General features: G+C 43.1%; 1 protein-coding gene across 1 annotated transcript; it reads left to right on the top strand.

Moving 5' to 3' along the window:
* Nucleotides 1–8795: 8795 nt before the first annotated feature.
* LOC147185740 (uncharacterized) lies at nucleotides 8796–24419 on the top strand. Its single transcript, XM_086104467.1, has 27 exons — nucleotides 8796–8811; nucleotides 12055–12255; nucleotides 13407–13532; nucleotides 13607–13633; nucleotides 14538–14564; nucleotides 14932–16164; nucleotides 16231–16368; nucleotides 16751–16819; nucleotides 16951–16992; nucleotides 17354–17422; nucleotides 17506–17541; nucleotides 17658–17717; nucleotides 17927–17980; nucleotides 18073–18120; nucleotides 18197–18538; nucleotides 18613–18690; nucleotides 18770–18811; nucleotides 18907–18951; nucleotides 19589–19633; nucleotides 19710–19760; nucleotides 19838–19885; nucleotides 19973–20101; nucleotides 20194–20224; nucleotides 20513–20559; nucleotides 20635–20664; nucleotides 21755–21793; nucleotides 22174–24419. The coding sequence occupies exons 1-27, from the start codon at nucleotides 8796–8798 to the stop codon at nucleotides 22308–22310; spliced, it is 3210 nt and encodes a 1069-aa protein (XP_085960593.1). The 3' UTR covers nucleotides 22311–24419.
* Nucleotides 24420–24490: the final 71 nt, after the last annotated feature.

The following is a 24490-nucleotide window of genomic DNA, read 5'->3' as shown; positions in this document are numbered from 1 at the left end:
AGACCACAAATTCGATTCTCAAAAAACTTCAATATTATTTAAAACTCGTCTTAAAACATAACACCCCAAAATAAATATCTTACAGATGATTGTTCTTAAAAGGCACCAAAAGCGGCTCCTTTAGAGTGCCTCGTCATTGGCCGACAAGGGCGGATGAACATTGGGGGGGAGCATGGCCACTTAGAGAGCCACGTTGTGATTTTGTAAAACATTCAAATTTGTCTAGGATGTCAACAACTCTCTTCTCAGAGGTGTGTTAAATTTACGAGACATATCTTTTTTGTTTACTTTGAAGAGACTTTAACTGTACTTGGTTGAAAGCCTCTTGCCTTTTTGTCATCGGGCACCAGGTCGGATTGAAAGTTCCTTTTGGGCCAATCTTTGGATGGCTCCTTGTTGGACATCTCCGCCATGTGGAAGTTGGCCAGCAGCGCCGAAGCCCGTTGAACTCTACCAACGGCCGTTCTCTCTGCCTCAGCTTGGTTCTGGACCTCCGCTGCTTGATCTTGCTGCGCCGGACTTGCGGGCGTGTGCTCGGACTTGAGGTGGTACTCCAAGCCGGCTTTGGACTTGTATGTTTTCCCGCAGTGCGAACAACGGAGAAGCAGTTTGTCCAGTTCCTCCTGCTCCTTGCCGCACTTCTTCATGTGGTACATGTATCCCATGATGCTGCTAAACGACGCCGTGCAGCCCTGGAAAACATGCAGAAGCAGAGAAGATTGTCTAGTGTGTCAACAAAAGCAACTGAGAATTCCACGAGTAATGAAGAAAATCCAATTTGACCTCTTTGGGGCACTTGACTTTGCCCAACTGCTTCAGGATTTTCCTTAGTTTGTCTTTGACGGTGCGCTCGTCCAGGTCCCTGGTGTCTTCCGCCGACGGCTGCCGAGCGGGCAAAAAAAAAAAAAAAACCCCGCAACACTTCCAAATGGCCTTCTGCCGCCGACCGCTTACACTTACCGGGTTGCCGTGGTCGGCCATGACGTGATACTTCATCCCCGTGGAAGACTTGAGTTGCTTCCCGCAGTGTTGGCACGTAAACGCTTGCTGAAAGTCACATCAGTGAACAATCATCTCGGGGTCTATGCGAGTGTGCTGCAGGAAATTATCCTACAACAGCAGGCCGACATTTTATTGTCAAAACACGATTAATAATAAAAGTGGAAAGGTGCTGACCACTCTGCAGTTGTCCACATGCTTCTTGAGACCTTCCACCGTCTTCCTGCTCACGCTTTTACATTTGGGACAATTGGCTCGGCCTCTGGCGAAGATCTGGAGTTGCCAACGTTCCTCCTGGCTGCCTGTGTTAAAAATGCCAATGGCTCCCGGTTGGAAAACCACACTTGACAAATATATTCGTCACCAGGAATCAAAGTTTGGATACTATTAGACAATTCTAAATGCTAGTGAATGTATTATTGCCATATTAGCCAGTCCTACCTGGAGGATAGCTGGGAGGCTCCTTCTTGCTGGAGACTCCCGGTGGCTTGGAGGAATTGTTTTGGACACCGCCAGTAATTGCTGCTCTGGCGCCTGGACCATTTTACAAGCCAATCAAAATGAGCAGTCTATAAAGAGGAATATGAATCATTCATAACAATTACCAGGTTTGGAGAAGAGATTTCTGCTGCGGTTCCAAGTCTGGACTGGTTCTGAGTAGGGAGCCCCACTGGCCTGAGCCTGCTCTCGGGTGAAGTCCCTGCCTGATGTGACTGTCCACATGTCCTGCCGACTTGCGTGTACTGCGGTGTCGGTCCAGAGATGCTGCCGAGCTGGGTCTCCACCTGGAGTCCAGGAGTGGACGTTTCGGTCCTGAAGCTGGGAGGTTCCTCTGCTGTGAGGCCACATGTCCTTCAGCAAGAGCCTGGGAGGAAGTCTAGGAGCCTTGGCCAGACCAGAGCAGCTACTGTTCGGATGACTTAAGGAGACATTCTGAAGGTTCTCATACCTGATACAAAACAAAAGTCCATCATTACTTCGTTACGCAAAAAAAAAAAAAAAAACCTCAAAATTCAAGAGTCAGATTCGTATGGATGTCTTACCTTCTCCCAGTGTAACCTCTCTTCATCTTAAAAGCTTCTTGATGATCATACCGCTCTAAAATAAGACAATACACCTTTGTTTCTAAAATGTTGCTGATGTTATTTAACTGCACCTGATGTTAAAGAAGACTTTTCAGTAGGGAAAACAGTTGGCAGCTTTCGGGTGGCGCGGCCACTTTAGAGTGCCTCGTTGTCACATTGTGGGGAGGACAGCTCCGAGACGACCCGGTGAGATGTATTTCACCTTACAGGGACTTTCATGGATCTTGTTTATGCACTGGGGACACTAATGTTAGTTCCAACAATTTTTTTCCCCACACAAACTTTGAAGCAATTGTCCTTACATACGAGACGATCAATTCGGATGCATCCCAATACTTTTGTCCAGTCCAGCAGACCTTCGGGTGAAAACTGTCACTGAATCTCTTGGCTGATTCAATGACAGGAGTCAGAGAATAAATTATATTGCACATTGGATGCAAATGTTAAATGAATGTGTTTACATATTGGGACAAATCATGTGTTGCGTTTGTGTGCATGCATGTTGTGATAAGACGACACTCAGGAGATTCAAATGTACATTATTAACGTAAACCTGAAGAGAGTAACAACTACAAATAAAAGACTGACTGGGGACGACAAGCAGCGTGTGACCTGCTTACTTTAAACAATCTGCCATGATTGTTGTTTTCGAAGGGAAGGACCGTCGAAGCAGCCCAGCGGCGGAGTCCGGCTTTCTGCAGCCGGCCGCCGAACCTCGGTGTCCGCCTGGCGCGTGGAGCCTCGGGAGAGGCAGGCGATCAACGTGCAGGAGGTGGGGGGGTTCCGATTCCGACGAGGTCGAAGATCAACTCGGAAAAGACGCGATTGTTTCATTCCGCTGTGCGTTTTCGTGCACGGCGGAGGAACGCCCTCTCGCTGCATCTGCCGTCGCCTTCGCGGACTGTAGGAATTGTCGGCACTATCGTTTCAACGACAAGTAAACACGCGACTTGACAGAGCCTTTGTTTAATATATTACGGTAAGCTGAATTCAGTCTGAAGTCTTAACAAACAGAACAAGATTACTTGGCCAATAATATTTGTAATATGCAGAGGACACTGCACACGATATAGAACAATTGAATGCCAGGGGGGAAAATTGCACTGATGACTGTTGATGTATATTGTAATCAACCATAAATATAATTAAATTGATTATTTTTTTTCTCCATGAGAAATACAGGAAAGGCCCTTTTTGTCCTAATTTGGCATTTTGGATTTTTTCTCCCCCTGAAATTTAGGGGTATGTATTCACATCAATTATATTCACAATATTACTGATGAATTGGCTGCAAAGTGGAGTTGAACTTCGTTCATAACAAAAATTATGAAAGAACAGTAAAAGAAAAAAAATCTGCAAATATACTGGTTGCACAGGTGTGAGTCGATGAAAAATGTACCTGCGCTGTATAAAATCCTAGAAGCAAATTGTCAACCTTTAGAGTCAGTCTGGAACCCTGAAAAAACGTTGTGGACCACTGTTTATATTATTACGACTAACAGTTAAAATTGTTGTCATCTAGAAGTGGTGGTGAAGGTGGTACAGGTACAGGTCCTGGGTCAGCGACTCTGCAAAGCAAAACACACACAGAAAAAAAAAATATATATATATATATATCTCCTTGTTGATTTACACAAAATGTTGTCCTGAGTTCTGAGAATAAGCCAAAATTCCCTAAAAAATGACTCCCAACACAGCTGCTGTGTTCCGAATCACTCCGTCTTCACTCCTGAATCTCTATACTGTACACGGATGTTATATGTGGACATTTAGTCCACTAATGTCTATTTTTTAAAATCTCTCTGTTGTGATTAGGGAGTAAGAAATGAGGGAATAATTCCAATCAGAGCAACGGTATGGGGGAAAAAAAAACGTGAAACATACGTGAGTGGAGAAGATTGCCGGAAGTTAGCAGAATTCCTCGCCAGGTCCAGTCCAAGTCTGCAAATACATCAAGGGAGTTGATCAAAAATGTATTCCATCACACTATGCGAAATGTCGCAGCGGCCTACAATAATGATGAATATACTTTTTAGGAGGAAAAGCTTTGCCTTGTTTTTAACAAACCTTCGGACCTACTATTACAACTACTCTTGGTCACGATAGCGAAACTTGGGGGAGCTGAGGATTTTTTATTTTCTTTAGGTTTGAGTACATTTTGAGAACCGCCGGCACGTGATGAAGAATTTAAAACAATTACCAAGTGTCGAGACAATTCTTCAGTCTCTGCTCCAGATCTTGACCTCTGCGAGAGTTCCATGTCTGGCCTGGTCGTGGTCCCCGTTCCTGTTTCAAGCTCCTGTACTTTTAAATGGAGCATTCTGGTCCTTCTCTGCAGAATCAATATCCTCGGTCCTGAGGCTAGGATGTCCTTCAAAAGCAGTCTGGGAGGAGTCACTGACTCCTGGTCAATTTGAGTGGCCAGACCGTGCTTAGATAATCTACCGGTAGGGTCTGTGAAGGTCCTGCTATCCGATAGATACAATAGTCCACACGGTGGACGCCTTGGAAGGCAAAAGCAATCTCTTCCAGGACGCTTTTTGACCTTTAACCTGTTCCCATTAAAATAAATAAATAAATAAAATAAAAATTCACACGTGAATTTTTGTTATAGACATAATTATATTCTTAACAGTCATGTAAGTAACAAACATGATGATGATGATGAAGGGGGAAGTGTCACTCCATGGAAGGTGCGTCCTCTTCCGTAAAGGCTTGAGCCAAGTCGGCTTCCAGCGGACAGACCTTCCTTGTTCTCTTTACTCCGCTTATCGAAGCTTGAAGCTCACTAACACTGCTGCCGCTCCCATAATTGGATTCTTCCTTGCAGAAGATGCTGTCCAAACCCTCTTGCCTCTTGCGACTTTTCAGAATGGCTCGGAAGTGCTCCACCACGTTGCCGTCGAACAGGGCGATGTTCCTCTTCACGACGGCGACACTCGGGTGCCACTTGGCCACTAGACTCTGCGTCTTGGCCCAGTAGCCCAGCAGCTCCTTGATTTCCGCCGTGGGAATGTTGTCGTTCCAGCTTGCGTCTTCCTCCTCGGACGATGCGTCCCCGGGATCCCCTTGCTGTTCAATGTCCTGGAGGTGGTTGTTGGAAAGCACCAGGGTGTGCTCTTCCACCAGCTCCTCCACGTCGTCGCTGTCGACCTCCAGGCCCATGAACTTGCCCAGTGACACAATCTCGTCCACCACGTCAGTTTCCAGAGCGGGATCCGGCTCAAAGCCTTCAAAGAACCTGGGCACCATGGAGGCTGGCCAAAGCTTCCTCCAGGACAACTGCACCGTCCTCCTGGTGACTTGCTCCCAGGCTTTCTCCAGGATGGTCATGCAATGGAGGATGTTGAAGTGGTCCTTCCAAAACTCTCTCAAAGTAAGGTTGGTCTCCATGGTCACTTCAAAGCATCGTTGGAAAAGTGCCTTGGTGTAGAGCTTCTTGAAGTTGGAGATGAGCTGCTGGTCCATGGGCTGGAGCAGAGCTGTGGTGTTCGGTGGCAAAAACTTCACCGTGATGAAGTCGTGGTCGCTGCGCCAGTCTTCTGCCAACCCCGTCGGCTGAACCAGCGCAGCATCCAGGACAAGAAGGGCCTTGAGTGGAAGATTCTTCTCTGTCAGGTATTCCGCCACGCTAGGAGCAAACACTTCCTTGAACCACTCGGTGAAGAACTGTCGAGTGACAAGCGCTTTGGGATTGGCCCTCCACATTACGCTTAGCTTGTCTTTCTGCACATTGTTCTTTTTAAAGGCTCTCGGGGTTTCCGAGTGGTACACAAGGAGAGGTTTGACTTTGCAGTCCCCGGTAGCATTAGCACAGAGCAGCAAAGTCAGCCTGTCTTTCATGGGCTTGTGTCCTCGGAGGCTCTTCTCTTCCCGTGTGATGTAAGTCCTCTTGGGCATTTTCTTCCAAAAGAGTCCCGTCTCATCACAGTTGAACACTTGCTGGGGTAGAAAGCCTTCACACCCGACAAATGACTGAAATTCCTCAACAAATTTCTTGGCACCTTCTTTATCTGCGCGAAGAGTTTCCCTCTTTCTGACCACGTAGCGGATCCCGCTTCTCTTTTTGAAGTTTTCAAACCAGCCCCTGCTCGCCTTGAAGTCATCTGCGCTGTCCCCGGGGCTGTGGCGAGTCAGGTCGCTGTACAGCTGCCTTGCACGCTCACAAATGATTGGCTCGGACACTTTTTCACCCCTTGCCTGCCTCTCTGTGACCCACTGAAGCAGAAGCTTCTCCACATCTTCCATTCGATAATGCCTCCTGCTTGTAAGCGTTTTAACTCCTTTTGCCACATCGGCAGCTTTGATTGCTTCTTTCTTTTTCAAAATAGTAGATATGGTGGACTTGGCCATATTGTACTGAATAGCCAGGTCGGACACCCGTGTGCCGCTTTCAAATTTGGCGATAAGTTCTTTTTTTAGTTCTATGGTCCTCATTATGTTTGTTCGCTTTGGCTTATTATGAACAGAACTCTTTTGGGGTGGCATTTTGAACAAACTATCCATCACAATTGAACTATTACACACACCACCCCCCCCCCCCAACTTAATTTAACAACTTCTGCGTCGAAATGACGTCAGCTTCGAGAGCTTCACGATTGGCTGTTCGGAAAATAAAGATGGACGCCCCCGTGCTCAGTCAACACTTGGACATAAACAAACAATAAAAACCCTAACATGATCAATAAATAATTAATTTCACGCTTTCGAAAAGTAATGATTAATATTAACATAGTTAACTGTGATGAGAGCTCCACATTTTGTCAACAGATGTTTTGCGTTAGCTCCTGTTAGCCGCTGACTATATAGGACGATGCACAATACAGAGCATGTCAGCGCGACAATAAAAGCAATTCTAAGATAGCGTGAGTTAACATCGATGCTGTGATGACTTAACGGGCTAATTAGTTTAACTTACGTTCATAACGCCACCGAGTTCCCCCAAGTACGTATCAAAAGTCATTGTTGGAGTGCCTCCCGCCATCTCATTTTCTGCAGCAAGAAAGGTTCAATTCATGTACGGCTGAACCAGGCATAACTTCTCTACGTGATCAAATGACTCAAGTGTCTCCATCGTTGCAGCATCTACTCCTTTTTTTCGTCTTTGTCCCTTACTTCCTCAGATAGTGCATAACAAACGCAATTGAGGAACATTACCGCCGCCCGATGGAAAAAGGGTGTATCGTAAGGGTTTTGTGTCATTTTTTGTGTATAGTCTTCTCCCTAATATTTCACGTTCTGTTTTATATTCCAAATCAACATTTTAATTTTTTTAAATAAAGACTCCTACAGACGTGAGAAAATGAAATAAATACAAGGTTAAACCATTGGGCATTGTTCAAAGAACACAACATTGCCTATCACCAGCATTGAGGTGGCAGCTTCATGCTCTGAGGCTGATTTTTTTTTTATTCAGATGGAACTGGGATATTTGTCAATAAGCAGGGAATTTAGAATAGGTCGATACAGGAGTCAGGATTCTGCTAGAAAAAAATCTGGAAAAGCCTCCTTGAATAGCTGAACATTATTTCTGTATAATCAGAGGTGGTGTCACCATCATGCTTTGAGACTATTTTTCTTGAACTGAAACTGGGGCCTTTGTCAAGCTGAAAGGAATTATGAAAAGTTACAAACACCGGTCAGAGTTAGCGCATAACCGCCAGGCGTTTGGCGGAAAACAAAAACGCCAGCAAAAGCCGACTAGAACATCTGAACTTAAATTAGGGTTTATCTAGGGGCACTTCAAATAATGACAGGTGTGTGCTGACTCCCATTTAACATGAGTTTGAATGCGATGAGTGGACACTTTTGCAACCACATGCTCTCTGTTTATTACTACTTTATCTCCCGAAAAGACAGGATTCATCAATTTAATTTTTGACTGATTTGTACAGGTCAGATTAGTGGTAAAGAAAATTTTGAGGTGATTTATTGTGGTCTCATTCCTCACAAAAAAATTGACATTTGAACGGGTGTTAAGACTTATTCTCTTCACTGTAGTCCTCGAACACTATTGGTCGAGTGACAACTGCACATTAATTGAAAACGTACTAGAATGTGAACCGGAGGGATAATCAAAAGGATTGTGTGTTACTCGGCATGTGTCGATACACCTATATAAGTGCGTGTGTTGACAACTCTGCACTGAGCTGTGGAAGGGGGTGGGGGAACGGTGTCGTTGGGTGTGTGGTATGAGTGAACTGGGGAGGGTGGGGGGGGGGGGGGGGGGGGGGGGGTTAAGGTCACACTTCTGGCCTAAAAAGGCGAAGGCGAATATCAGCCGCTCTCAGAATAACACAGCCGCCACACAACCACGACATGAATGTGCGCTTTGGAACGTTTCACCAAGCAAACCGGAATCAAATGCGCATGTGAATGAAACTCGGGTTCAAAACCGGACTCACGCCACGTCGAGTTGTAACGGCAGCTGGGGAGGGCGAAGTGACGTCTGTCTCACCCCGATCTAAATCTGTCGGGCCGGAGGGAGGGCTTGCAGTCAGCCTCGCACTCCGAGCACCCTCAACTTAGTTTCCTCCGTCTGTGTCCCCCCTCATTGGACTCTGAGCCAGCCGGAACAGCTTTTGGAAGAATTCAAAGGGATTTGATTATTTTTTTTCCTTTCTTCAAATAATTTTAGGATTAACTCCCAAGTAGGATCCATCTTGTTTTCATGGCAACGGAATCTGCCGCCGACACTTTGAATGTACAGCAATGACTGAAGCAGAAGGTAAAAAGTTTGTGTGACAGGATGGGCCGCTTGTATGTGTGTGTGTGTGTGTGGGTGTCCCGCATAAAGGGTAGTTAGCATGGACGTAGCTAAAAATATGCTGCTATCACATATCATCTATTCGTAATGTTGCCATGCTGGTGCATGGCACATTAACACTGGACACTTTTCATTGATTGGCATTGATGGTGTAATTGATTGTCTTTGATGGTGATTATGATGTATTATTTGACTGTGTCTGATTGTTCTTTGTGGCGCCGTTCAATAATTTCATTTGATGTGATCTCTCATGGGATCTTTGATTGTGATATGATTGCTCTGATTGTGTTTTTGATGATCTTTCAGCACACACGCACTTTTCATTGATTGCCATTTGGCGGTGTCATTGATTACGCCTTGGATGTCGTCTTTGATGGTTCATCATAGGTCGTTAATTTTTTCTTTGGTGTGTCACTGATATACCTTTGTCCCTTTATGTGTGTAATGGTGTCTTTGAGGGTCTCCACCTATGTCACAGACAGTGTTTTCGATTATGTCTTGTGTTATGCCATTGATGCCGGGGACGCGATGCCTTTGTGTGTCTTTGGCGGCGTCTTATTTTTATTTATGTCTGATGTGTCTGTCCTGGTGGTGTTTTTGATTTTATATTCAAACATATCTTATTTATTTTCCTTTTTGCGTACTTTTATTTCCTAAGGTAATAGATTGAGAACAGATTTACATTTGCAATGCCCACCTGGCTGCAGAAGGCAGAGTAAAACAGCAAGAAACTAGAAATAAGTACAAACAAACACGTTTATACCAAATTACAAAGTGACATAGACATCACCGATCGTTTTTAGTTGCACAGCTATGCTGAACTTTTCACTGATTGGCAATGATGGCGTCTTACATTATGTCATATTTGCGACATTTCCAAATCCATACTCTTCCACGCTTACAGCAGCTCAGTCCAGGCAAGTTTGCCAACTAGTGGCCTGGCATGTACATTACACCGAAGACAATTATGGGAACGAGTTAATAAGGAAATGTTGCGGTTTTGTCGACTTGTGAGGGGATGAGACAAGTCAGGGAAGCAGAGAAGAATGTAAATAGCTGCTGGCCTTAAAAGGACACCTCCAGCATGGATGAATAATCACACCACGGAAGGACAAAGAATGATTCACGGGTCAGGTTCAAAGGTTGGAGGGGGCAAACACTTTTTAAAAGGTCCGGAGACACTTTGTAAATTAGGACAACTTTGGGGGAGGAGACAAAAAAAAAAAAGAAGCTGTTCCTGGGTCAACTTTTAAGACATACAAGTGTAAAAAGAAGTCGATAGTACTGAAACTTCTTATACTGACTTGTGTACAGGTGGAATGAGTCTACAGTTTTAGGAAAGCCTACAGATTAGTAGATTTGTACATATTAAATATTCATACTAACTACTACATTTATGATGACTTTAAAAACTCTGTTTGTGGTGTACACTGCTTGCTGGGTAAAAAAATCAGAAGTCACATTTTTTTGAATATGCATTTATGTCGAGGCAAAAAAAAAAAAACAACAACAATTATTTGTTTTTCTTTCCAAAAAACTGCGATTGCAAACATATGAGCAAAGACATCCACATACCTTGAGTAGGTTGAGTTGTTGCGATATGTTGGCGGGGCCGCCATATTTGATGTGGCAGATCTGCCTGTGAACTAAAGCAAATAAAGGCACTGAATTTCAGACAGTTAGGAAAACAGACACAAAAAAAACCATGTATGCGTTTTGTTTAATATGAGGAAAAATACATTTTATTTCATATTCTCAGTTGTTCATTCAACCTTTGCATAAATGTGGGCCAATTTTACTGTTATTAGTGGAAAACACATCACTCCAATGTGGTGTATGTAAAGATCAAAAATAAAAACAAAATAATACATACCACTTTCTTCACCCAAGTAATGATTTGATTCGACTTGCTCGTAAATTTAGTGGGGACTCAAATTGACTTGCTTACTTTATACCACGGTAACTTTGGGAACTGCTTGAAACTTGAAGTTGAACATTTGCAAAGTACTCATGATTTGCACATTAGCAACTTACTCGTACTTCCTGTTGAACATTTGTGCCGACCAGCGAACATGACCGCAAAATTGGGACTCCCAAAAGTGTCAAAGGATAGTGCTTAAAGCTCCAGGATGGTTTCATATGGCGTCCTTCACATCAAAGTAGAGTAAAAAGTAACGAGGCCTCTTACAAGTGTGTGTCTGTGTTCTGTACTGTGTTGTGTGTGTTATGTCGAGTGCCGCTAAGCCTTGTGAGTCAGCGATGGTTGTGCCAACGCGAGCTGAGCCGAGTCGACAGGTGGCGGGAGAGATCGGCTAACAGCCTCGCTGTCGGTTTGTTAGCCCCCCCTTGCTCCCTCCATCTTGCTGTTCTTGCCTTTTACACCGATTCAACTAAATGTGTTCAATTGTACGTCCATAGACATTAAATATTGTGTTGTTATGAGCACAAAGAGATTAAATATGAGGTCAATATCGTACATCATAGGCCTGAAAACATTTGACAATGTAAAGATCGAGCTGCATGGGCATTTGCATGTAATGCTAATAAGGTACAGGAGTTGTCTACAAATAAAGTATGATATAAGGTTCATTAGTTTTAGACAGATATGTAAACATCTCGCATACATTAGAAGTAAATATTGAGATTTCAAATGCCATTTATGAATGAGAGTAATAAGTCATAAATAAAAGAATGACTGCTTGTTAGCATGATAAGCTAATTAGCCAACGCGTAAGCTTCATTGATGGGCAAAAAAACCAAAACAAATAAAGCTTGTATTCTCATTTCTCTTTCTTGACTATTTAGTGATTTCACGGTGTCTTGAACTGCATTTATGATTAGTCCACATCAAACTGTAGATATCGCAAAATGGAATGAGCGCCATCTCCATTTTTGTTGCTGATATCCGTAATTCCGAAAGCGGGATATCTGAAAATGAATTGTTGAGATGTGTGAGGACAAACTCCCAGTCACGTGAACAGCAGAAGTGCCACCATTTTTTCTAGCTGCAACGACGCTGATATCTGAAATGACAGTTGTGTATCGCAAGAATATTGCCGCAGGGTTCTGCTATTTTCTTTTTGACTCGGCTTCCTAATATTGATTCCCGTTGAATCGAAAATGTAAAACTGTGTGTCGAGTCTGTCCAGACAACAACTGAGCAGTGCCGACGAACACGTGCTTACCTCGGATGTTTCTCCTCAGTGAGGTTGTCCGCCAGCACCACCACGATGGTCATCGACGGCAAGACCGTCGACGCCGGCGGATCCAAGCGGACTTTCGCCGATGACGTTTACTCGACGTTCAGCTCTCCGCTGGCATGGATCCTCGTGACGGCACTCGTGGTCACTTGGTCGTGCGTTTTCGTCATCATGTTCGACTTGGCTGACTACAAAACCATCTCAGGTGACCACTGATTAAGTTTATCAATTTGTGTGTTTTCAAAACAAAACTTTTGACTTCTCTGCCATTACAAGGGGACTTTTTAAAAACTTTTTGGTTCAAATGCCGCACAATGACTTTGTGCTACTCACTGGCGGGTTAGCAATAGCCGAGCACCAGTCAATTCCTTTCTCAGACGTTTTAAGAGAAGATTTTGTAGACAATGTGACACTGGGTGCTTCTTGCTTTTAATACAACGTGACTTACTGCGTGTCGCCTTCTCTTTTCTATGATTGAGATTCATCACTAGAGATTCATGTGGCGAGATTCATCAATTTGATCTAATTAATTCGCGTTTGTGTGTCAGGGCTACTTTCACTTTCTGTTTTCTATTCACGAGCATTAAGACAAAAGCTACTGGAACAGCTCTTTTCTCCTTCTTGTACTTCCCTGTAAGCAGGTCCCGGCGTCAGGAAGGTTTTAAAGGACTCGGAGCGCCGAGGCAAGATGACCCTCACAGTGACTAACCGTTTCTTCCTGCAGATCACACCCCCCACTACTAACCTCCTTGAGTGCGCCCCCTATAGCTTTCATTTGTGTCGAAAGCCTTTGAGGTATGCAGTTGTGGTTCTTGAGAGTTCAAATGTGATAAAAATCTCATATTTGAACTCAGGTGAGCTTGAATAGGCACAAAAAGACAAATCAAGCTCCTCTGAACACAGCTTTTTTCCAGTAGCATCTCTATTTTGTTGATTTTTTGGGCATTTTGTTGCGGGAATGCGGTTCAAAATGGAAGCAAGGGGACGGGATTATACGTGCTGGCCATTTTTTAAAGTACACTTGCATTGTCCAATGGTAAGGATGGTGGCTTGTGATATTTTGACTCTCTTGTGTAACTAAATAAAGCGAGCGGCTTTTTTTTGTGTGTATTGGATCACATTTAACAGTGTACGTAATAAAGTGACCAGTGAGTATGGTAGTATTTCTGGATGCATTCAAATGAAATGAATGAGCACGTCAAACCTAGCCTCTTGTGCTTTTTATGAATGTATGTCAACAGGAATACCCTCGACATACAACTTGGGTCATTTTTCCATGCGGTTGAAAGGGACGTTGACAAAAAAGTAGAAAGCCCTCGAGCCTGTCAATCAAATGCTTACCACACTTCCTTGCAGGAGGCCTCGGCAGGATTGGCTCGGACCCGACCAAGGCTGTAAACGATGTGGTGGATAGAGCCACTAACGCGTTCCACGCCATGTTGAAGTTTGCCGCCAGCCTGGTTGCCCCCGACGAAGATGATGGTAATACGTTTGATGGAGAGTGAGCACTGCCATTGTCTGTCTCCATTTTACTGATGCTTTTCCTTCTTCTTTAGGAAACCTCTATGCTGTGAGGAAAAAAGGTGAGCGTAAATATTTCACGCAAACACGGTCTGCTAGTTACAAAGCGAACTAAAGATGACATCACTGTGGTTGCTGGCAACGCTTTGGCCTCACCGTTAGACCGCGCAGTAGTGTTGTTTTCATCAATGATAATGAAATTATTTCATGAACGCTCCTTTGGCTTTGATGACTAAAATATGACGAGACCCATGTGAGTTGTTCATGAGACGAGACAGGACGAAACAAAAGACTAAATCCTTTTTGAGTTTTCGTGGCCTAAACCTATCACGAATAGGAATGACTAAAATGCGACGAAAACTAATGAGCATTTTTTTGCCCAAAAGACTAAGACAAAATCTAAAATGGCTGCCAAAAACAACACGACTGCGTAGCATTATAAACTACGGAAAAGCACAGTTGTGGATGGGGCTGGTTGATTAATCGACTTTAGTGACCAATTGAAGTTTCCTGCTCTGGAAGATTTTCTTTCAAAGTGGCTTCTGTCGATCAAACTGTCTCCTCACTGATGTGCACATTTCAATTTACGGCCATATGACCTCCAATTGTTAATGTTATGTATGTTAGCGTCATGACATATGTACCTATGAACCGTCTCAAAGCGACAACGTGGTTGGAGGAGGTGGAGGAGGAGGAGCGAGTGGAGGTGAATCTTAAGAGGAGAAAAGGTATTTGGTGCTAAATTCGAAGTGCTAACTGTTCTGTGATCGTGTCATTAACTGTGAAGGGTCCATACAGCTCCTCTTTCGCCATAGTAACAATAACAACAATTGTGCTCGACAGACCTAAAACACCCTATGGCTTTCTTCTTATGGCTTGTCGCTAACCGCTAACCCGCTAACGTGGTGCTGTGTGCTCCGACTGAATATGTGTGCTCATTGTTTTGGTCTCCTTTTTGTGTTCCAGGAGAGTTTCTACCATCCCGACGTAAAGGTGCGTGCGTACGCTCGCTTCGTTTTTGAGCTTTTTAGTCAAAAGAAAGCTAAGCCCTAACAATGTTCTCATTTGTCAGCATGATTTTTCTTCAAAGTGTTTCCCCAAAAATTTGCGCTGATTAAATGGGCAAAAAATTAAGTCTTAATGACAAAAAAAAAAGAAAAAGGATTTGCAATATCTAAAAAAATCTGGAAAAAGCCTGTTTGCTATCAGGAGAAATAAAGCAAATCTAAAAGGGAGGAAAAACAATAAAAGTGAATTATTTCAATTAAGTCGTCATTTGCTTTTGACACGCAAAATCGATTACAATCGGAAATTGGATTTTCCCTTAAATTTCTGCCAAATGTCTCCATGGTTGTCAAAGTCATCAAGATGCAAGCGAAGAAGTCACGGCCAACGGTTGAAGTGGTCCACGAGGATGAAGAAGAGGAAGAGGAGGATGAGGGCTATGAGGAGGAGGAGGAGGATGAGAAGGAGGAAGAGACATCTGATGGAGAAGATGAGGAGGAGGAGGATGATTATGAGGAGGAAGAAGAGGCAGCTGATGCGGAAGATGAGGAGGAGGAGGAGGAAGATGTGGTGGATGAAGGAGTTGATGAGGAGGAGGAGGAAAGTGAATCAGCTGAAGATGAGGTGAAGGAAGAAGAGGAGGAGGAAGATGCAGTCGGTGAAGGAGTTGATGCCGATCATGAGGAGGAGGAAGAGAATAGAGATGAAGCAGCTGCAGATGAAGTGGATGACGACGAGAAGAAGGTGGCTCCTGCTGAGGAGGAGGAAGAGAAGTGGGAGGGAGCTAAAGCCACTGTAGAGAGGAAGGAGGAAGAAGAAGAGGAGGAGGAGGAAGAGGAGCAGGAAGTCACTGCTACCGCTGAAGATGAAGCCTCTGAACCTGAAGATGAAGAGGGGGAGGCGATGGCTGCTCAGGATGAAGATGAGGCCGCCACACCCGAGACTGATGAAGATGACGAAGAGGAGGAGGAGGCATTGGCTGCCGAGGATGAAGATGAAGCGGATGAGGCCGCAACACCTGATAGTGATGAAGATGATGACACCACTGAGGATGACGAAAGAGAAGACACGGCCGATGAAGTTAAGGAGGGGGAGGACAGCGATGAAGATATCGCAAAGGATGATGAAGACGAGGCCTTGGCTGACTCCTCAGATCCTTTGCTTCCTTCCAGTGAGGAAGACGAAGATGACCACCTTGCTTCTGTCGCCGATGAAGGTGACGAAGATGAAGATGAAGAGGAAGAAGACCTCGGCCAATCAGAGCGCACCGGTGACCACAAGCCCGACCGTGTCACCGGTGACGATGAGGAAGCCATCCAGGACGAAGACCTCAGCCGCCTTGATTTCGGCCAATCGGAGGGCTTCGACGACCACAAACCCGATGATGTCACAGATGACGAGGAGCAGGAAGCTGAAGGAATTGCACCGCCTCCCTTTGATGAAGACGACGAGGACGATGAGGATGCCGCATTACCCCCAATGACCTTTGGTGAGGAAGAAGAGCTCGAAGATGACATCGCATCAGAGCCTCAGCAGGATGACGATGAGGAAGACGACGATGAGGAGGTTGAAGATAATTCGCTGTCAGGTATAGTTGACATTCGCGTTCCGCTCAGTCTATATCTATTTATCTACCCATCTATTAACCTTCCAGTCGCCGTTCCGCACGTGGCTGTGGAGGAGCTCAGCCCCCACAAAGCAGAGGAAGAGGAGAAGGATGATGACGAAGAGGAGAAGGTGACAAAGGCAGAAGCTAAAGCGCCTGCAGGTAAGCGAGGAGACGTGGCGACAAGTATGATACCTTGAATTGGCATATAGACTCGAAAAAATGGCTGGGTTGTCTTTCTGACTCACTCGTCGGGTTGATTTTGAGGAGATTGGGTTACTTTTACGCAAGGTTGGGTTTATTATTTTTGGCACAGTGGATTGGGTTGAAAATGTCGGTGTGAAAGTTAGCATCACTGCTTAGTTACCACACCTCCACTGGTAGCTCTAACTGGGTCGTTTTTTTAAGCCTTGATGGTTCAAAATCTTAACCCAACGTGCCAGGAATAAATAACCCAGCATTGGCTCAGTCCTTTTTGGACCCAGTGCTGGGTTAGCCATTTAATTCCACATCGGTTACTTTTCACGCAGCAGTTTTAAGAGTGTGACTTATTTCTACTCTGCTGTAGTTCCACCATGTCCCTGCACAAGTTCAGCAAAGATGCGAGTGTCTGGCGTGACAAGTGCCAAGAAGAAAGGTTGGTCCACGAGTCACCCAAAATGACCCCTTTGCCTACTTTTTGGGGCTAACTGAGAACCACAAGTTGACGTGGAATGATAATGATAATGATAATTCAACCGTGTTGTTCTGCTTTTTTTCCATGTCAAGAATCAAAACCAGTGAAGATTACAGAAAAACCAAAAAGAACAGGTAATTTTTTTTTTTTGCTTTTGTTTTATTTTATTTTTTAAATTCTGAATATTACAGTATTTTTTATGGGGGCATAATGATTTTTTTATTTCCTTTGCTTTTATTTGTTTTTTAAAATTCTGAATATTACTGTATTTGTTTTTTTGGGGGTATTATTCTGAATAATGAATTTTTTTTATTGCTGTGCCTTTTAATTCATTTGAATTGAGTTGAACTGAATCTACATCGTCCTTCGGGTCAAGAAAAGTCAAAATGACAAGTGATTTCGACTACAGATAGTGGAATGTAACTTACGAGTGACTTCGCAGCTTGTTGTTTCGATGTTGACGACGTGTCAATCATGCGCGGGTTTGCTTCGCAGCTCTTCCCAGGATTGCCAGCCTGGAGCCCAAAATGAGACGGATCAGGAGGATTCCGACGCTTCCCAAAAGTATGTGGAGATGATACGCAGAGAGGACAGCTTTCGATGTGCTGTTTGTGGTCTGATTCCATTTGTTCTTTCTCCTGAAAAAGCCAAGAAAGAAGAGAAGAGCAAAAAGCCCAAAAGAGGTAAACCAATCATAGATCGGATTTAAACTGTCTCAATGACAAACGATACTGTAGATCATAAAAAATGAACCAAAAAAATTTAATTGAACCTGTTGCTATTCCTATATGTTCATTAGAAGCACCTGCTGAGAAGGAGAGTCCAAAACCAGCACAAGTGCCCGAACCAGTGCAAGACGGTACCTTGGCACTTCATACAATAATAGTACATAATGCACATTATATACAAGTACAGTACTATAAAGATGATATCTATTTGTACATAGAGACACCGTCTTTTTAAAAAGCTGTCAACTAGAGCTACTGATGCTATGTTATGCTAGGCTAATTGGTAAGCTATTTCTCCACACGGTATAATTATTCATTTGGTGGTTCTGTTTGCGTCCAGTTGGTGCTTGCAGACCGGCACCGGTCTACTGTCCGTCCCCGCCCGGCTGGTATGGTAAGTGTTCAACAACTGAAATGATCATAACCGGATTTACGCTATAGGAGTGGATCTACGTTCCCTTCACCTCCAAATATTTTGTTTCGCAGTTCATCAGATCATGACCGACACCCCGTACCCGCCTCCGACCGGCTCAGGTAACCCCCCTCGACTTCCAGTTCCCTTTACGGCGCACTACTAACGTGACTTGAGCGGTTTATTTTTACTTTCCAGGTTCTGCTGCTCCGATTCTGACCGCTCATCCCATCCACTCGCCGCCGCTTTACCATGCGCACCCAATGATGGCGCCACTCTACCCGCACTACCAGCACTATGCTCAGCTCGTGCCACCTGCCATGCAGTCGCCACCCGAACCAGTCCAGCCATTCAAACCAGTCCAGCCTGTACAACCAGTAGAAACAGTCCAGCCAGTTCAACCAACCGAACCTGACCGGCCTATCCAACCGGTACAGCAAGCAGAACCAGTCCAACCAGCTGAAGCGGTCCAGCTGGTGGAAACCATCCGATCTGAAACCACAGAACAAGCACCGCCCACTCAGCCCGAAGTCAAGAAAGGTGAGTAAGGCTACGGGCAATTTCATTTAAAGAGCCTGGGGAATGTCACATGTCAAATGTTTCCATCTTAAAAGAAGAGAAAGCAGAACTAGAAGCAAAAGCTGAATCTGAGGGTGTCGAGGAAGATTTGATGGTATCATCTGCAAAGAAAGGTCTGACACTCTTCTCACTTGCCTTTTCTTGTTTTAATTCTGATTTTCATGTTCCAATTATCATGTTTATTTATTCCAGAAGCCAAGAAGAAAAAGATAACGAGGACTGAGGATGACAAAGGTCCATCACACCACTTTGACATTGGCTGAGAGGTTTTGCGGCCACTTCATTCGGTGCATGTCTAACCAACTTCCACTGCTTGTTGTCTATTGCAGATGATGGCGAGCTCAAAAAAGACAAAGCTGGCTCTGCAAAGACAGGTGGGTAATTAAAGATGATCCTTCGGTGTTCCCATCGTTGGAAAAGTTACTTCCAAAAGTAAAACAGCAGTAGAATATTATAGCCTAGCCTTCTGAAGTATGACATTTAATTTTAATCCACTGACGGCCTTCAAGGAGGCCGTGGACAAGAATAGCGAAAGTGTCGAGTGTGGGTGAAGGATGGAGGCAGTTGATGTTACAGAGGTGAAAGTATGCTGAGCGGGTTCTGATTTTTTTTTAACCTTTATTTACCCACATAAGGCAACTAAAAACAGATTCTCATTTGCAATGTCAGCCTGGCAATGCTTTTTTTCTGAGAGTGAAATGAGACTGTGCCGTCGATTTAGGTAAGGGAGAACAGTAGCAAGTGTTAGGTTTGTTCACAATTCGCAAAGAAAATTTGCGGAAAATATTGGCAACGGAAAAATGTTAAATGAGGAACAGAAGAGGCTCAGGGGCAGAGCCCTGGGGTACACCAGTGGTAACAAGGGAAGGATAGAGCAGGGTATGAGGTGGTCTTAAAGACTGTGCTTCAGTCAGACAGGAGAAAAAAATTCTTAGTCATGTAAAAAAAGTATTTATGAATTAAAAGTGGGTGTTTAACAATCACATTTTTTTTGTCTTTCTTTCCATTCAGCTGTAAAAGCGCAAGGCAAGAGTGCTGCAAATCCCCCAAAGAGAGGTAACCGATCTTAAGATTCTGGTTGCCATGGTGACCATGTCACTTTGTACCCATCAGGATTCTGTCTTTACCTTAGAAGCCACAGAGGCAAGGCGGAAGAGAAGCTCCACATCTGCCTCAAAGACAGGTCACTCATTGGCTCTCGGTCTTGTGATTTGACGTCATCGCGGCAACAGATTTATTTATTTTTTTGGTCACTCTTAGATGATGTCAAGGGCAAAAGCAGGATTTCCTCCCCTACAGCCAAAAGAGGTAAAAGTAGCGATGTTTGACACTCAAATGAGGCGTGGTTTCAACATATTGAGCGGACACAACTGATTTTAAATGTTCGCCTCACAGCAGGTCCAAGTCAAAGTCCCAAGACAGCAGAAGCACCACTTCAGTCAAGCAGGCTGAGGGGCGGACTGCCGGACACGTTGACGACAAATGTGACCGACAGGCATGACAAATCTTCAACGTCGCAAACACGTGAGGCTGGCGTCGTCAAAAGACAAAATGGCTGCTTGGGCGCGGACTGATGATTGACACGTGTGATTGCTTTCATGTTTCTTTGTCATCAGCCAAGACAAGAACAATGTTACTGAAAAGTAAGTTAAATACATGTGAAATTCATGATAGTTCATTTCATTTCATTTCACAAAATGAAGAATGAAAATAAGTTATCCCCATATTTTACATTCACATTTGAATTTGACCTGAAAAAGTTTGCTCACTCCTGTTTCATATCATAAAAGACAACATTTCAATTCAAACACTTTATTATTGCACCACTGATTTTATTCTACACTATTGCTTGTTTATTTACAATCTGAATTAAATTAGGGAGATGTTTAAAATCGACAGAGACCGCAATTTTCTTTTTTCCTCATCAACAGGCAGAGCCAATCGGGCAGAGGAAAAGGAAAGGTCCTTGAAGGACACTATCGGTTAGCAACAATGTTGAATTAAATGACATTTCGGGCACTTTATGATTCACATTTGTCTTTTGGTTTGTATTTCAGACAGAAAAGATAAAGAACAACACCAAGCCAGTAAGTGCGGAAGCCCTCTATTACCTCACAATGTCCACTCGTGTGACCAGTGAGACTTTTTTCCCCTCCTCAATATTGCGATTAAATACTGTACATGATCATTTTTTTCCCAAGGTCCTCCCATGTATTTTGTTTTTTGACTTCCACAATCAAATTAATCAAATCTGTACTACAATAAACAAGATCGGAATTAAATCAGTTGTTCAGAAAGTAAGCTAAAGTTGTGCAAATCAAGTTTCCCTCCACCCTAATATTTATTAATGATTTGGAAATAACTATTAATCAGTGCAACTGCTAACAAGAAGGCAACAGCTTTGCCCCCAACGCACAAAAAATACTCAAAAGAATTTCATGTTCATGTTTTTTGAAAAAAATAAATAAACGTGTTTTAATGCTTGTTGTCATCAGAGGGAGGAAAAAGAGCTTCCCATAGAGCCTGAGGTATTTGCTTTGTGTCTAATTGTCTTTTTTTCTTTTTCCTCTCATCAGCACAATATGAAGATGAGCTGTAACAATTTGACTTCTTTTAGCAATATAACACTCCCAAATATTTTCTTCTTCTTGAGTCTTTTTTTTTTTTCCGTAGCAACGCTCCCTCTTCCTGAGTGTTTCCACACATTTGTTACCATACATGCCCCTCTCATCAAACACCTCCAAGGCTGGGGTGGGCAAATTTTAGTGCTCATGGGCCACATTTGACTTTTAGATCCAAAAGATGGGCTTGGACATTTGTGGTGACGATATTAGGTTAAAAGATAAATAATAAAGTCAAATATGTGTGAATAAATCAGAAGCATATTTTCAAAACAAAATCATTGTCAACAATTACATATTTAATAAAATACATCTTTTTTTTTTTTTTTTGACAAATGGGCTTGTCCATCTTCTGCATTTTAGAAATCAAATATGGCCCCCGGAGTCCAAAAGTTTGTCGTTGTATTTGCACTAATTTTATGACTTGACATTTTGACTTTTAAAAGCTTTGCCGCATGCTCAAACCACAACACGCTCACCTCTTCCTTCATGTCTGACTTCTTGTTAGCGTGTAGCATCGTAGTTCAGTCTGTTGTATTGTGTGTGCCTCCTGTAGAAAAGACAGTCGATCAAACTGAAGAAAAGAAGAAATCAGGTCAGTTCAATACAGTGAACCACCGTTCATTTCCTGTTTTTTGGGGGGGGGGTGGTTTGCTCAGGCCAAAGCAATTGGTTTTTTTTTGGTTTTTTTTTACTGAGACACCATTTTTTGGCATCTCGGTGCCAAGAAGCTATGTTAAAGTGAGTTGAGAAGTTTCATTTAGACAACGAAGTGCTTTGTTGCCATCTAGTGGCATCTATATGCAATTATAAATCTTTTGGACATCAATTACTCATGGGTGGTGTACATTAAATATAATGACAGTTTACCATCCTCGCCACCGGAGGGCACTGTAAGCCCACAATCAGACCGTTTTCTCCTTCACGTCCTGTTTTTGCTTTCAAAGTTAAACGTTCCCCTGTGTGTGTTTTCAGGTCAAAGATACTTCCAGTGTGTTTATGTACCTGGAAAAAATGCACAGTACCCCTTGCGACCCTTCAGCCCAGCGATGCCACCCGCCCTCAAGTCCCTCCTGGAGCAGCAGAGGGCGCCCAAAACGTCGGGGCAGTAGGGCAGCTACTATCGCAACCTACCAAGACGTCGCACAGGGGACTTGTTTCCATGCAGAGCAACAAGGACTGAAATATTGACATGTATTTATTAATTTTTTTACCAACAAGGCTGAGCTCCTGGGGTCCGTTATTCAAAATACAAACAAACAAAAAACAAATATGAAACAAATACAACTGAAGGGAAATCTAGCTACCAATAGTTATTTTCTTTATGGGGCTGTATCACTTGTTGCTAGGCACAATTTATATGACACGAATGTCTAAAAAAATTGTTTCGACATGTGGCAGACAACCAAAATATCCCACAGAGTAGATCAAGGACAGGGAGGGCTGGCATGTACAAACATATAGGCAATTTTGAATGCATTCTAAAAAAAAATTTCAACAAAAAAAAAAACACGATTTAAATTTATTTGCTTTCAAACATAATTACCTGAAGTCATTTTCTTGAGTCATGTGACACATTTGTTGCTAGGCAGAATTCAAAGGGCGCAAAGCCCTGATTTTGAAAGCATGAAAATCTGAAGCATAATCATCTTGAAAGCACACATCCAAAACAAATTGTAAGGAAAGTGAGCTTTTTTTCCCAACTGCAGCACCATCTGCTGGATCTGATGGGGCACTGCACCGTTTGCCCCGAATCCAAAACATTATACTTCAATGTAGTGGTTCACTCTTTGTTTATTTAAACTACTTTTTTAATCTTAGTAGTTTGTGTCTAAATGTTAGCATGTCAAACCCCAGGAGCCCCGCCTCTTTTCACACCTGCGCCTTTAGCTCTGAACACATGCTGACAATGCTAATAATAGCTGGTACTTGACAAAACGTGGTCATGATCTAACATTCATCGGAGTCCACATACATTACATCTCAGCTAATTCGCTAAAATGTAACCTGAGCTACTTTTCAGTTATCTGAGGTTCAAGCGAAATATTGCATTAGTATCATGAGCATCCGTGTGGAGACAGAAAGTGTGCGTTACCGCGACCAACTCCGGAGACCGATCGTGTTTATAAGTTGGGGCGATCGTTGACCTCATTTCTTCAACCGTACATCAAAGCAGTACGTGCGGCCATCTGTGCTACAAAGCTAGCGTTAAGTGTTGCGCACGTTGGCTATCGATGTCTTACTTGATGACGAACGAAAGAAAGCGAGTCTTCCCAGACTCCATTCTGAAATCAGATTGGGTTAAAAAAAAAAAATTGTTCAGTGACCTCATTGTGTTGGCACTTAGCATACGTTGCTACGGCTGATACTACAGTTGCGCACGGTCCGAGTCATGTAGTTCAGAGCTGAATTAGCCTCAGCTTTGAGTCTTAAGACGTGCGTGGACTTGATGACAAAAAAAAAACAAACTAGACAATTCAAATTTATCAATTAGCATGTTACTATCTTTTATCAGTCGACTACTTTATCAGCAACGAGAGAGTTTGGTAAATGTGCCGAAAGGGTTTTTATTGTATTTACATTATCAAAGTTAGTATTAGCACCAGCTAAATAAATGCTACATGCTAGTTGTTGCATTTTTGTGGAAACCAATTTGGGATGAAGTGATAACCTTTATTGAGTTAGCATGGAGCTAACTAGCATGAGTTAACCACTCAGCCGCTCAGCTAACGAGCTAGGTCGCAGGTTTGTAGTTGTGCTGCTTCATGTTGTTTGTAGGTCACAAAAGGTTTTGGGAATTTGAGGGCTGTCCTGTCAACATGGTTCCACATTTGATCTATAATATTAATTATTATTGACAGTAAGGTTGGAGCCCGTGACGTGTGAATTCAGATGTGAATACTTTTTGCTTTTATTTAATTTCAAGAGTTTATACAAGTTTTGAGAGGAAGCAGGTTGTTGCACAAAGTTATGTTCCTTAAATATGACTCACAATCATCACAATTTAGTACACCTAACAATGTTGGTCAATTTTCATGAGGAAAAAAAAAGGCATTGAATGTTCATATTACAAAATAAACTAACACGGTTGTTTTTTGCCACTTATTCACTGAAAAACAAGATCGGTGATGAATTTGAATAAAATCATAATTGAATTCAAAACCATATTTTGGTGAGTTATCACATCATTCATATATAAATTACTGGCTTTGTATTTATGAAGCAGGTTTGTTGTCATTATTAAGTGCAATACAGTGATCGCCATTTAAAAAAAAAAATTAAAATTAAAACG

Source organism: Hippocampus guttulatus, chromosome 23 (genome assembly GCF_054856545.1).
Source record: "Hippocampus guttulatus isolate MCC_2025c chromosome 23, RoL_Hgut_1.0, whole genome shotgun sequence".
Classification (NCBI taxonomy): Eukaryota; Metazoa; Chordata; class Actinopteri; order Syngnathiformes; family Syngnathidae; genus Hippocampus; species Hippocampus guttulatus.
The sequence above is the reverse complement of the archived record's forward strand: the minus strand, read 5'-3'. Positions and strand labels throughout refer to the sequence as shown.